Source organism: Littorina saxatilis, linkage group LG4, assembly GCF_037325665.1.
Source record: "Littorina saxatilis isolate snail1 linkage group LG4, US_GU_Lsax_2.0, whole genome shotgun sequence".
Classification (NCBI taxonomy): Eukaryota; Metazoa; Mollusca; class Gastropoda; order Littorinimorpha; family Littorinidae; genus Littorina; species Littorina saxatilis.
This window is the reverse complement of record NC_090248.1, coordinates 4,765,029-4,779,219: the sequence shown is the minus strand read 5'-3', so window position 1 is coordinate 4,779,219 and position 14,191 is coordinate 4,765,029. Positions and strand designations below refer to the sequence as shown.

The window sequence follows — 14,191 nt, the reverse complement described above, 5'->3', positions numbered from 1 at the left end:
AAGCAGCACCGCCCTGATATGGCCCTCTTCGTGGTCGGCTGGGCGTTAAGCAAACAAACAAACAAACACCCACACACACACTGTACATACGCACACACACCGCACACACACACACACTCACACACACACATTGACTCACACAAATCTCATACACACATAACACACACTTATACGCACATAGACCGGCACGGTTGGCCTAGTGGTAAGGCGTCCGCCCCGTGATCGAGAGGTCGTGGGTTCGAACCACGGCCGGGTCATACCTAAGACTTTAAAATTGGCAATCTAGTGGCTGCTCCGCCTGGCGTCTGGCATTATGGGGTTATTGCTAGGACTGGTTTGTCCGGTGTCAGAATAATGTGACTGGGTGAGACATGAAGCCTGTGCTGCGACTTCTGTCTTGTGTGTGGCGCACGTCATATGTCAAAGCAGCACCGCCCTGATATGGCCCTTCGTGGTCGGCTGGGCGTTGAGCAAACAAACAAACAAATACGCACATAGACAGTCGGACACACACACCTTTACAAACAAACACATATACACACTCATACACACACAAACATACACACAAACTCATGCACACACACATTCACACATACACACCCACACACACACTCTCTCTCTCAAACACACACACACCAAGTCACACACACACACACACACACACACACACTCACACGCACTCACTCACTCTCTAACAAAAAACTTCATACACACAAAACTCACACCCATACCCACATATGGACAGACGGACATGCACACCTTTACAAACAAACACACATACACGCACACACATACACTTATACACACACACTTACACACACACGAGTACAGACTCATGCACGCGTGCGCACGCACACACACACACACACACACACACACACACACACACACACACACACACACACACACACACACACACACACACACACACACAGCACACACATACGAGTACAGACTCATGCACCCGTGCGCGCACACACACACACACACACACACACACACACAAATACACACACACACACACAGTAACACTAACACATGTGCACAAAATGAACACAAACACACACACTGCGCGAGAGAGAAAGACTACAGGGAGGCATGACGTCATGATGCATTAATTGACGTCAAAGACTTTCGACCGTGACGTATTCTTCTTACGCGAGCTTTATCCATAGACTTGGAAACTACGGAATTTCTACCCGTCCAAAGCGGCCTGGGGTGGGGTTTGCTGAAAAAATGGGGGCGCCTATTTTACCCACCGTATTTTTGTTAATATGGTCCCCATTTTTGGTGAACTTCCATCTCCAACTGTAGCACGTAGCCGGGCACAACGAATCCTTCTTTATCATGTATTATTCGGTGTGCACATTTCTCAAATCGATTACAGTATAGCGTTCACGGGATACCTCCAGCTTCGCTGGGATTATGATGAAAATTAAATTTTCGAAATCGATTTAAAAACAATTTCATCTGATTCCGTGTCGGTTCCTGATTCCAAAAACATATAGATATACTATGTTAGAATTAACAAGAGGCGAAGCCTTCAAGGCTCACGTAAGAAATCGACAAACAGTAACACAAACTCAATCACTCCGTCACACATACACACACACACACACACACACACACACACACACACACACACACACACACACACACACACACACACACACACACACACACACACAGTAAGCATAGGTGAAACTGTGCAAGAAAGCGAGACCCTGGATCTGCCAAGTAGTCTCGGCCCGCTCACAATAACAATGACCGAGACGTTCAGTAATTCCTTTGCGTGACGTCTAACCCTCTTACGTCATAATGTGACGTCTTCAAATAGTTTCTATCACACACGTCAAACACTTTTGACCGAGACTGACGTAATCCATAGACTCGGAAATGTTAAAGTTTCTATCACACACACACACACACACACGCACGCACGCACGCACGCACGCACGCACGCACAGACAGACAAAGTTTATCATCGCATAGGCTACACTTACGTGAGCCAAAAACACGCTCAGAAAGTTAAAACGAAGAGAGGTACAGAAAAGCGTGCTATGCAGCACAGCGCAGCGCAACCACTGCCGCGCTAGACAGGCTCGTCAATTTCACTGCCTTTTGCACGAGCGGCGGACAACGATCATTGTGAAAAAATGCAGTGCGTTCAGTTTCATTCTGTGAGTTCCACAGCTTGACTAAATGTAGTAATTTCGCCTTACGCGACTTGTTCTGATATGCTGCTGTTCAAATCACTGCTGTCGGCATCTGTTAAACCAATCTCTTCATCAACTGGTTCACTTTCTACCTCCTCTTTTTACATTTAGCCAAGTTTTGACTAAATGTTTTAACATAGAGGGGGAATCGAGACGAGGGTCGTGGGATATGTGTGTGTGTGTGTGTGTGTGTGTGTGTGTGTGTGTGTGTGTGTGTGTGTGTGTGTGTGTGTGTGTGTGTGTGTCTGTCTGTCTGTCTGTCTGTCTGTGCGTGTGTGTGTGTGTAGAGCGATTCAGACCAAACTACTGGACCGATCTTTATGACATTTTACATGAGAGTTCCTGGGAATGATATCCCCGGACATTTTTTTCATTTTTTTCGATAAATACCTTTGATGACGTCATATCCGGCTTTTTGTAAAAGTTGAGGCGGCACTGTCACACCCTCAGTTTTCAATCAAATTGATTGAAATTTTGGCCAAGCAATCTTCGACGAAGGCCGGATTTCGGTATTGCATTTCAATGGTGGCTTAAAAATTAATCAATGACTTTGGTCATTAAAAATCTGAAAATTGTAAAAAAAAAATAAAAATTTATAAAACGATCCAAATTTACGTTTATCTTATTCTCCATCAATTGCTGATTCCAAAAACATGTAAATATGTTATATTCGGATTAAAAACAAGCTGTGAAAATTAAATATATAAAGATTATTATCAAAATTAAATTGTCCAAATCAATTTAAAAACACTTTCATCTTATTGCTTGTCGGTTCCTGATTCCAAAAACATATAGATATGATATGTTTGGATTAAAAACACGCTCAGAAAGTTAAAACAAAGAGAGGTACAGAAAAGCGTGCTATCCTTCTTAGCGCAACTACTACCCCGCTCTTCTTGTCAATTTCACTGCCTTTGCCATGAGCGGTGGACTGACGATGCTACGAGTTTTCGGTCTTGCTGAAAAATGGCATTGCGTTCAGTGTCATTCTGTGAGTTCGACAGCTACTTGACTAAATATTGTATTTTCGCCTTAAGGCTGTTCTTAACCAGACGAACCTTTGGTTCGCGAACTGGGTTCGTGGGGTTCGGCGAACCTCAAGACTGGTTCGGCGAACTTGTCTTGGTTCTTAACCAGACGAACCTGAGTTTTCGAACTAGGTTTGGGAGGTTCGGCGAACTAGGTTCGGGGTTTGCAAGTCATGTCTTGGGAACCTTGAAGATCGGGCCGAACCTTTGACTCTTCTGCCAAGGAGGAAGACAAATTATTGAAAAACTGAATCTCAATGGCGGACGAAATCACCCAAGTCAAAATTACATTTTCTGAGATTTTATAAAAACAACGCTTGAACGAAAAGGTAGAATGGTGACTTCCGTTCGATTTCAAGTTAAGCTTTTCACTTTTCCGAGCAAGACAACCGCTGAGAGTGAAAAAACGCCGCTGTTCGACTTCAAAATTTCCAGTCGTAGACGACCTTCGCTTCTGCAGCATTGTGTTAGTGCAGGTGAGGCAGTGTTACTCATTTCGCTGAGCTCGTTTTCGTATTGTTGTGCATTAGGATCATCTAGTATGATATGAATAAAAGCAGGAATGACTTCGGCATGTAAACGCATTGATTTTGTCGAAATCAGCACAGCAGTAAGCTAGATTCTTTCTGCTCAATTTGTTTAATTTTTTTCTTCAAAAGTTTATGACTTTGATTTTGATTGTTTGTTTATCTCATCGGCACAACATCCATCAGGCAAAATATCAATATGTTGAATGATAACGTTGAGATAAGGAAGTTCACACATTTATCTGCTTGCAACAACAATCGCAAGGACAGATCTATCTGCTTCGTTGACTGCTAGATTTTCATTGAATTTCCCAAGTAATGATGATCTCGTTTTCAATTAGATCTGGACAGTGTTTGTGTTCTTAGATTCATGATTGACCATGCAGGCTGATTGAGATCATAACATTGTGTTTGTTTGTGCTGGTGCAATGTGCAGATCAATGGCCCGGACCGCAGGATGACCCAGTGATCAATACAACTTGCGTTCACCTCTCAACATTGTCTTCCACCTAACTCAAGGGCAAAAATAAAGGTACATGGTGGTGAAATCATTGTGCAATTTATGTCTGTGAAGATCAAGATAGTTGTTAGCACTAACTGATCATGCTTATTATTATCAAGTTACATACACACTCCGCCCCAGCTCCACCCTAAACCCATAACAACACTCTCCAGTCCAACTACCCCCACCCTTCCGTGCAACATATGTTGCCGTCTGTACCTTGTTTGTGGTTATGGGGAGTGCTCAAATAGTTCCATAACTGTTAATATAAATTAAAAGTACTGAGAGTTTCATTTTCCATTGCTCTTCCCCTTCCTCACGTCACATTACACACTCCCTTTGCCCCATCCCCCACCCCCTCTCTCTTTCTATGCTCTCTTTTTTCTTTTACTTCTTCTTCTCTTTCTCTCTCTCTCTACCTGTATAAATCAGCTCTCTGGTTGTTGCTTCTGTAAGTGTAATGTAAAGTTCTACATCTCTGCATAAATTTTGTATTGTCATTTTTCAGAATGCCCTTGTAATAACTTCAGCGTCTGCCCATGGAGTCTATATAGGTCAAAGTCTCAAATGTGATGTGATCAAGAGGATGCCGCAATGATCCAGGTAATATTGCAAATACTCAAACTGATCTAAAAGCAGAAGCATAACGTGATCCACAAACATTTCTGCTTAAACATTACAGGGTTACAGTACACCCAGAAAAACAGCTGGATGTTAGTGCATAATTATCTGCAAGTGCAAGCAACATCGACCCTCTCCCCCTGCTCTTTTTCCATCAGCAAGAGCAACATTTATTTTCATGTACAACTTTTCTAGTGCCTCTTATGTTGTATAACTGTTGATATTTAAATGAAGCAAGTGTTTGTTTTCAATGGCACTGCATTTCCCATGTACATACACACACACACACACACACACACACACACACACACATTCGCATTGTCTCTGCCTGTCTGTCTGTCTGTCTGTGTCTGTCTGTCTCTCTCTCTCTCTCTGTCTCTCTCTGTCTCTCTCTCTCTCTCTCTCTCTCTCTATTTCTCTGTTTTTACATAAGTAATTTTGATCACTTGCACTTCACTGGGATTTAGTTACTGAATCAGTCATTCAGTGAGAGTGTTATGTAGAGTAAGAGTATTGAGTCTGCTGCTGCTGCTGCTGTTGTTCTTACTCATTACTGTTTTTTCTCTCTGCATAATTCTTGTTCTCCCTTAAATTGCTGGTGTTATTTTCATCATTACAGTATCTGTCCATTGAGTCTGCGTCTGAGCTGTGATGGGACCAAAAAGATTCCAGAATGAAAGAGGTAACTTTTACTGATCTTTATTTAGTTTATGGAGAAGTTGGTTCACATAATGCATTACAGAGTTGCTGCCTTTTTAGATATATTAAACATTGTACCAGTCATTACATGATCAAACTGTGTTAGCCACCCCACCTTCCCCGGTTCCCAGCTATCCTTCTATCCCCGCCTCTAAACCCCCACCCCAATCCTTCCATCTCCCCCAAATCAAATTTACTGACACAACACTGATTTTCATTTTACCTTATTTAAGTGTTCTTTGAATAAAATTATATAGCCTGTTGCTGCTGCAAATGTTGTTGTGACTGTTCTTCCTCAGTGTATATTTTTTTCGTTTCCTCAGAATGCAGTTCTCCCATGCACCACAGCGTCTATCAATGGAGTCTACAATATTGTCTGGGATGTGATTTGAGCAAGAGCATGTCAGAATGATCAAGGTAACTTTTTAAACACACAGAACTGATCAAACTGTAGAATTCAAGTACACAATTTCAGATGTTTTCAAATGCATAACATACTGCAACAGTCAGGGTCTTTCTCCACATAAAGAGTGTGAGGTTTTCTTGGTAAAATTGCGATTTTTGTCGCTATGCGCAGAGTGCGACCTTTTTATTTGATTTTTGTACTATAAAGGCAGATATTCAAATAAAAGAAAGTCTTGCATGGGGAGGAAGGAATATGCATGAGGCTTTTGACAAGACAAACTGTCCTTATTAGAGCCTAAACATACGTTCCTTACCGTTAGAACCAAAATGTCGGACATCATAGATGCTCCAATTAAACAAAAGAAGGGCATCCTTTTACTTAAACATAATTATACACTGTACCGCACATTAATAACCTGGTTGTGTTCTGTGGCAGTGCATAGTGGGAACCTTTTTGCTTAATGAATTTCACATGTGTCTGTAACTTGAATCTCCACCAAAAGAAGCTGGACGTAAAAAGGGGTGTCTAAAAAAAAGCGCCATATTTCCTTTTTGATCTCTTTTTTTTTCGCAGTCAAAAATGTGATTAAAAAGAAAATAGGGAGGTTTTTTTACCATCCTGTATAGTCTTGTTGTTCCCATGTAAAAACCTAGTCAAACATGTGGTGTCTGATATGCTGGGTAATATGGTGAGGAACATGCCTTTAAAGGCCCAGTGATAATTGTGAAAGCCGTTCTGCTCAGCTGGAATTTGATGAATTTTGTTGTGTTTAATGAAATGAATTCGCAAAAAGGAAAACATTTTTTTTTACTGTTCACACAAAGCACTTGTAGATAGTTGGTATGTGCCGCATGTCAGGGGTGGTCTTATTCAATCAATCAATATGAGGCTTATATCGCGCGTATTCCGTGGGTACAGTTCTAAGCGCAGGGATTTTTATTTTTTTTATTTTTTTATTTTTATGCAATTTATATCGCGCACATATATTCAAGGCGCAGGGATTTATTTATGCCGTGTGAGATGGAATTTTTTTTACACAATACATCACGCATTCACATCGGCCAGCAGATCGCAGCCATTTCGGCGCATATCCTACTTTTCACGGCCTATTATTCCAAGTCACACGGGTATTTTGGTGGATATTTTTATCTATGCCTATACAATTTTGCCAGGAAAGACCCTTTTGTCAATCGTGGGATCTTTAACGTGCACACCCCAATGTAGTGTACACGGAAGGGACCTCGGTTTTTCGTCTCATCCGAAAGACTAGCATTTGAACCCACCATCTAGGTTAGGAAAGGGGGGAGAAAATTGCTAACGCCCTGACCCAGGGTCGAACTCGCAACCTCTCGCTTCCGAGCGCAAGTGCGTTACCACTCGGCCACCCGGTCCTAATACATACAGGTAAACTGACAGGTACTTTTCCACAGTGGAACCCCCCTTTCAGACCCATTCATTTCAGACTTCCTCCTTTTTGACTCACATGCGAAGCAAAAGTGAGTCTATGTACTCACCCGAGTCGTCCGTCCGTCCGTCCGGACGTCCGTCCGTCCGTCCGGACGTCCGTCCGTCCGTCCGGACGTCCATCCGTCCGTCCGGAAAACTTTAACGTTGGATATTTCTTGGACACTATTCAGTCTATCAGTACCAAATTTGGCAAGATGGTGTATGATGACAAGGCCCCAAAAAACATACATAGCATCTTGACCTTGCTTCAAGGTCAAGGTCGCAGGGGCCATAAATGTTGCCTAAAAAACAGCTATTTTTCAAATTTTTCCCATTTTCTCTGAAGTTTTTGAGATTCAATACCTCACCTATATATGATATATAGGGCAAAGTAAGCCCCATCTTTTGATACCAGTTTGGTTTACCTTGCTTCAAGGTCAAGGTCACAGGAGCTCTTCAAAGTTGGATTGTATACATATTTTGAAGTGACCTTGACCCTGAACTATGGAAGATAACTGTTTCAAACTTAAAAATTATGTGGGGCACATGTTATGCTTTCATCATGAGACACATTTGGTCACATATGATCAAGGTCAAGGTCACTTTGACCCTTATGAAATGTGACCAAAATAAGGTAGTGAACCACTAAAAGTGACCATATCTCACGGTAGAAAGAGCCAATAAGCACCATTGTACTTCCTATGTCTTGAATTAACAGCTTTGTGTTGCTTGACCTTGGGTCAAGGTCACATGTATTTTGGTAGCAAAAATGTGTAAAGCATGTGAGTCGTATGGGCTTTGCCCTTCTTGTTAAGATCTTGCTTCTTTAGATGTTCTGTGACGGGTGAAGTGGCGCGCAGTGGTAAGACGTCAGCCTCCTAATCGGGAGGTCGTGAGTTCGAATCCCGGTCGCTGCCGCCTGGTGGGTTAAGAGTGGAGATTTTTCCGATCTCCCAGGTCAACTTATGTGCAGACCTGCTTAGTGACTTAATCCCCTTCGTGTGTACACGCAAGCACAAGACCAAGTGCGCACAGAAAAGATCCTGTAAACCATGTCGGAGTTCGGTGGGTTATGGAAACACGAAAATACCCAGCATGCCTACTCAACGAAAGCGGAGTGAAGCTGACTATGCTCTCAGAGTATAGTGTGGGGAACCCAAATGGGCAAACGAACTCACACGTCACCAGAATTTCTGGAACGCTGAAGAAGAAGATGATGTTCTGTTCATAACCTGTAAATTACCCCCATTTTTAGACCCCTTCCATTTTAAGACTTGATTTTCTCACATTTTTTAAGGTCTTAAAAGGGGTTTCCCCTGTACTCCTAAAAAACCCTGACCCACAAAGTAATTTAATTATAACTGCTGTAATCGTTCCTTCCGTGTGCTATTATCTGTGGGGTTTTTTTTTTCCTCCTGTGTTGTCTCATCCTCTGTGCGCCCTGAAAGAGACCTCCGGGTCGAAATTGCCGTACCTTGTCTTATCCAGCTGTGATCCCGCCTTCGTATTAATGTGAGGGCAGTACCTTTTTTAAACTTTCAATATTGACCGTACGTTTTGCATAAAACACCAATAATGAATTAAAAATACATCAGAAAATTATTTCCTCACTATACACAATAACCCCTCATTTAAAGGCTGACAAAGTCCTATTTAATTACTTTACTTACTTCCAGGGCTTTTCCCATCGTTGCGGGGATGTATAAATTAAGCTTCCTGCAAAGTTTTAGGTTTGAAGTCCTTACCAATTACAAGAAATAATCAATTCTTTATAAAGTTTATTGCTATCTTTAGAAACAGTTCTCCAGGGCTTGGGCTATTTTTAGACCGTCAACACAGACAGTACAGCTTCGTCAATCCCCGCGTGAAGGAAATCGCTCACCTTCCACGTGCAAAACGTAGTGATATTGACACGCCAGATTAGCGCGGTAGCGGATTGTGCTAAGCAGGAAAGCGCGCTTTTCTGTATTCTTGTTAACTTCGCAATTTCCGGAAAACATCCACTTTCACTTTGAGACTGTTCTGTTTACATTCGACACTATCAACACCACTTTGCAATACTGAAATAATTTTTTCTGTTTTTGAAAGCTACAGCCAATCGTTATTATATCCCCTTAGGTACAGTTTTATAACATTATTGGCACATGTAAACAATAGGAATTAATTAATGAACGCTACGAAAAGGGCAGCCTTTAACCTATGAACTTGCAACTGTGTTGACCTGTGTAATGTAACATAGACCACCACCATCTCTCTCTCTGTCTCTGTCTCTGTCTCTCTCTTACACCCCTTACCTGTTCGCAAACCTTTACCCAAATGTATGCTAAATGTATATACAATACAAGACAAGACAAGACATGGCAAGACAAGACAAGTTAGGAAAAGGTTGCCAGTAGGCCAATAGAGGGATGACAAGACAAGGCATGACAAGACAAGACAAGACAGGACAGGGACCAAAAAAAAAAAGGAAGAAAAAAAGAAAGATAACTAATTCGGTCAACAGATGTTAAAGAAATAAGCATTTGTTTGGGTTGAATGTTTGGGTGTCACCCTGTATAATTATATTTGTATTTTTGCAGGACAGGGTCGAGTTGTGATGATGTCAGGGCGACTGAAGACACACCAACAAGTATTCTTCGGAAGTGTTTGGAACACAAATGAACATTATTTCATAATAAAAAGGCGGCTGACATTGATGTTCATATCGGTTCATGTTCATATTCTCAGCACAGACGTGTGCTTAGAAATCGGATGTTTAAGAACAAGAGACAACCCTGAATAAAGCCTTATGAAATATGGTTGGAGCTGGATCAAAAGTGTGTGTGTGTGTGTGTGTGTGTGATTGAAGGGCAACATTTATAAATGATGAGACAGAAAGCTAAAGCACATCCTTTTATCGTACGTTCCATATCGTCCTCCTACTTTAAATGCTTGCTAATACAGACGTTCTCCAAGAAAATGTCTATCCAGTAATGTTTTGTTTATCGCAATGAAAGCTTTTTTTTGAGAAGAATGAAGAGGAATCAAATTTTTAAAAAACAAAAAAACAAGACAATTGAATTGCTCAAAACGTAAAGAAACAGGATGATTTTGGTTCAGTAGTACTATTTGTAGACCCTTAAAGCAATACATCCACAAGGGATTCCAGTGTATCAGTGCAAATAGAAAATTTCTGATATAACTTGAAAATTAAAACAGACTGAATTGTGATAAAAAGAACCAAAATACCGAGTAGTTTTTTAGGTCTCCCTCTTCACTCAATCCCCAAACTCATATTCTGTACCGAAAAGAGCTCAAACACACACGTGGACAGACAGACACGCACACACACTTTGGTAAACATCATGTATGCTTCTCGACTCTGCTGATCCACAATTAGAAATATCGCTATCATCATTTATTTTTGGTCACCGTCTTTCCCTTTTCACAGGCAAGTTTTTTTGTGTAGCATTTCCCATAGAACCCCGATGGCTCCACGGTAGACACAATGATCAGTCCATACCAGTCATGTTATTTTCTCGAATCAATTTATAACCTTTAACCCAGGAGGGTAAATGACATGGAAGGCTTCGGGTAATCTTTAACTTTAATGTGTTAAATTCATAGCTCATAATTCAGAGGCATTCAAGCCTCCAAATTTGGAGAACCTGCACTTGTAATCATAACAAGTCTTTTAGATCCCTTTAAAGTCACGGAATGAACTCCGATGAACTGTACGAATCATAGCGTACTCTGGTACGAATGCATTTTGTTTACATGCGTCAAAGAAGGAATTATCCGTGTCAGCGGACAGGGGAGGCAACTTTGTCGTGTAATTGAAGTCCCTTGGTTGACAACCTACGCCATTTTCGCCGATCAAACAACCAAATTAATTAATTATGCTTAGGTTTGGAGCTTAATCCGTCAATTAATTTCATGATAAATGTTCTTGGGCTTGATTACAGGTACTTGGATCTAAAATAAGTAAAGTATGCCACTCGATTCTGAGCTATGAATTTAACACACTAAAGTTCAAGATTACCAGGCTTCGTGCACCATGATCAAGTCGGAAGGAGAGACCCAAATCGACAACCAGCACGGAGATACCACTCAATCGGTGATTTCGTCTTGGAGGCAGCCATTTTTGGAAGGGGAATAACTTACTTGCTTTTATTGTCGACTCGGAGTGAGCTCCCCTCGTTTGTCGGCGATCCAGGTTTCGTGTCTTAACTGGACGAACTAGACCTTGAGTTCGCCGAACTAGTTCACCCAGTTAAGACACAAACCATGGTTCGCGAACCTTAGTTCGGCGAACCAATGGTTCGTCTGGTTAAGAACAGCCTTTACGCGACTTGTTTATTAATAAAGCACTGTATTCTTTGTTGGCCTTATCAACATATTCAACCAGGCCTTTGTCGTCACGGGTTTGACGAAAAATATGTAGTTTACCTTTCACTCCTTTTCTGATTTCCCTGCATTCTTCATCAAACCACTCTGCCTCCTTACATAGTTGTATTGTCAAGCGAGAGAGAGAGAGAGAGATTTTTTTTTTTTTTTTTTTGCTTAACGCCCAGCCGAGAGAGAGAGAGAGAGAGAGAGAGAGAGAGAGAGAGAGAGAGAGACAGAGACAGAGAGAGAGAGAGAGAGAGAGAGAGAGAGAGAGAGAGAGAGAGAGAGAGAGAGAGAGAGAGAGAGAGACCTAATGCTATTATCCTTCCCGAATAAAGTTGTCGAGTTTGAGTTCGAGTTCGAGTGCATGCATACCTGGTTTCTGAATGTTTGAGTGACAAATGTTTGATATGCAACTAGGTTTAGTTTGCCCGGAAGGCTTCTACGGACCAAACTGTTCCTCTCCCTGTGACGTGAACTGTGAAGGAGGATGTGACAGGACCAGCGGTCACTGCACACGTACGTTTGACTTTTCTTGTCTATAAATTAGCCATGGCTAAAGAGTATTGTGTTGTTGTTGTTGTTGTTGTTGTTGTTGTTGTTGTTCCAGTATGTATTTGCTGTTAGCTTTTGTCTTTGCTACCATAGAGACATAACTGTGTCAACCTTATATGCTGTCGAGTGTTTCCCTGGTGTACCTGTCATCGTATTAACATGAATATAGCGTATCTGGTTCCGAAAATATATTAGTCACTGACGCAGTGAATTCGACCCACACTTTCGGCGAGGAAAATGTCTGTCCCAAGTCATTGTTTGCACAAACCAACATGGAAGTCTTAATAACCTCGAGGTGCACGCAAGAGCAAGAACGAAACTGCAAAGAACAAAAGAAATTAACACTACACATAAACAATAACCATGAACGAGAAGCAGCCCGAAATTCCATGAGTTAAGCCTCACAGGACTGTGTGAACGTATGTATCGTCAAAGTGCATGGACCACCTAGCAAGGAGTGGATGTGTTTATACGATACGATAACGTATCTTATCCCACGACCTGCCTCTTTGTCTCTCTTAGCCGAGGAGGTGATTATTCTGGATAATCTATGGTTACCATAATCCATCATCACCGAGTCTCGATCTCAACTGTCATTGATCTCAGAGTACAATTGAATTATTTATAGAGGTCATTTGCATATTTATCGTTGACTCCGGGACTACTCAGCAAAACGATTGAGATATGTGACCCTCCACCACGAAATGAGTCGCATGTCACCTTTGCATGATTTTCATATTTTTTACATTTTTATAAAGAGTTTTTTATGCTCTATCCAGTGGTGAAACCCGTTTTAGAAAAGAGCGAAAACTTTGAGTTATAAGCCTGTGACTAAGGTGACCCTCACGCTGTTACCACTCTCCGGACTTATATCAAGCCTTGCGCAGAACCGCGCGAGGTGACATGCAACTCATTTCGTGGTGGAGGGTCACATATTCGAAACCCCTAACCACAAAGTGCCTGGAAAACAAAAATACACACAAACATGAACAAGCCTATAGTGGGTATAATGAGGCACAATGGCAACTCATATTTTAGAGGATGAAAGCAGCCAATAATTTAATGAGCTAAGCCTCATGGGACTAGGTGAATATATCGTCAAAGGTACAATGTCTACCTAGCGAGGACTAGATGTGTGTATTCGATACAATAAGGTACCCCATGCTGTATTGTGTATTGTAATGCCCACCAGTAGTTATCAACTTCAGCTTTGTCCCCTCGTTTCTGTTTGCATGTATAACGTTGACATGTTTTAGGGTTTGATATCTGCCTATCTGGCCGTGTACTCTGCAAAACCTTCACATGGTGCCACAGTCCCGAATAGCAGTAACAAAATAACAATGCTTCGTATTCCGAAGATTCTCGAAAGGTGTAAGGCTCTCACAATGTTCTTTTGTCTTCTCAGGCTGCAAGGAAGGATTTTGGGGTCTTGAGTTTTGCCAGCATAACTGTTCTGCCCACTGTGCTGGTCCTACCTGTCAGCGTGATGACGGCAACTGTGAAGGTGAGTCATCGCACGCAAACTTTACTTGCCTGGATATGGAGACGTTTGTGGATTTAGAACAGCTGCGTCGCCCAAGACAAATAACGGTTTTGGGTGTGACTAGAAAAAGAACAGGGCCGGAGTGCTATGTAAACTATGAGCAGTTCTTCCAAATCCATTTAAAACATATGACACTACCAGCGTGTTCCGCATATTGAGCCAGATTTTTTTGTTTTGGCAAATCTACGTTGCAGTTCCGGAGCAAATGATCAAAATTTCTTTGCGAATTTGCGTTCAAACGTGTTTTTCCCATAATATAACAATGCACAGCTCGAAAATA

General features: G+C 41.7%; 1 protein-coding gene and 1 long non-coding RNA gene across 3 annotated transcripts in view; both read left to right on the top strand.

The window, feature by feature from the left end:
• LOC138963809 (uncharacterized) overlaps window positions 1–14,191 on the top strand; it is a 69,342-nt gene that overhangs the window by 11,993 nt on the left and 43,158 nt on the right. Inside the window, exons 7-8 of the mRNA XM_070335661.1 lie at window positions 12,234–12,332; window positions 13,774–13,872. Of these exons, the coding sequence (XP_070191762.1) occupies window positions 12,234–12,332; window positions 13,774–13,872 (198 nt within the window). The remainder of the gene's footprint in view (window positions 1–12,233; window positions 12,333–13,773; window positions 13,873–14,191) is intronic.
• On the top strand, window positions 2,922–10,243 carry LOC138963825 (uncharacterized). 2 transcript variants are annotated; one of them, XR_011454926.1, is made up of 6 exons: window positions 2,922–3,720; window positions 4,208–4,303; window positions 4,782–4,876; window positions 5,514–5,576; window positions 5,917–6,010; window positions 10,025–10,243. It is a non-coding gene; the product is annotated as an uncharacterized lncRNA (long non-coding RNA). The 2 variants fall into 2 exon arrangements; XR_011454927.1 differs by having other exon boundaries at window positions 5,917–7,403.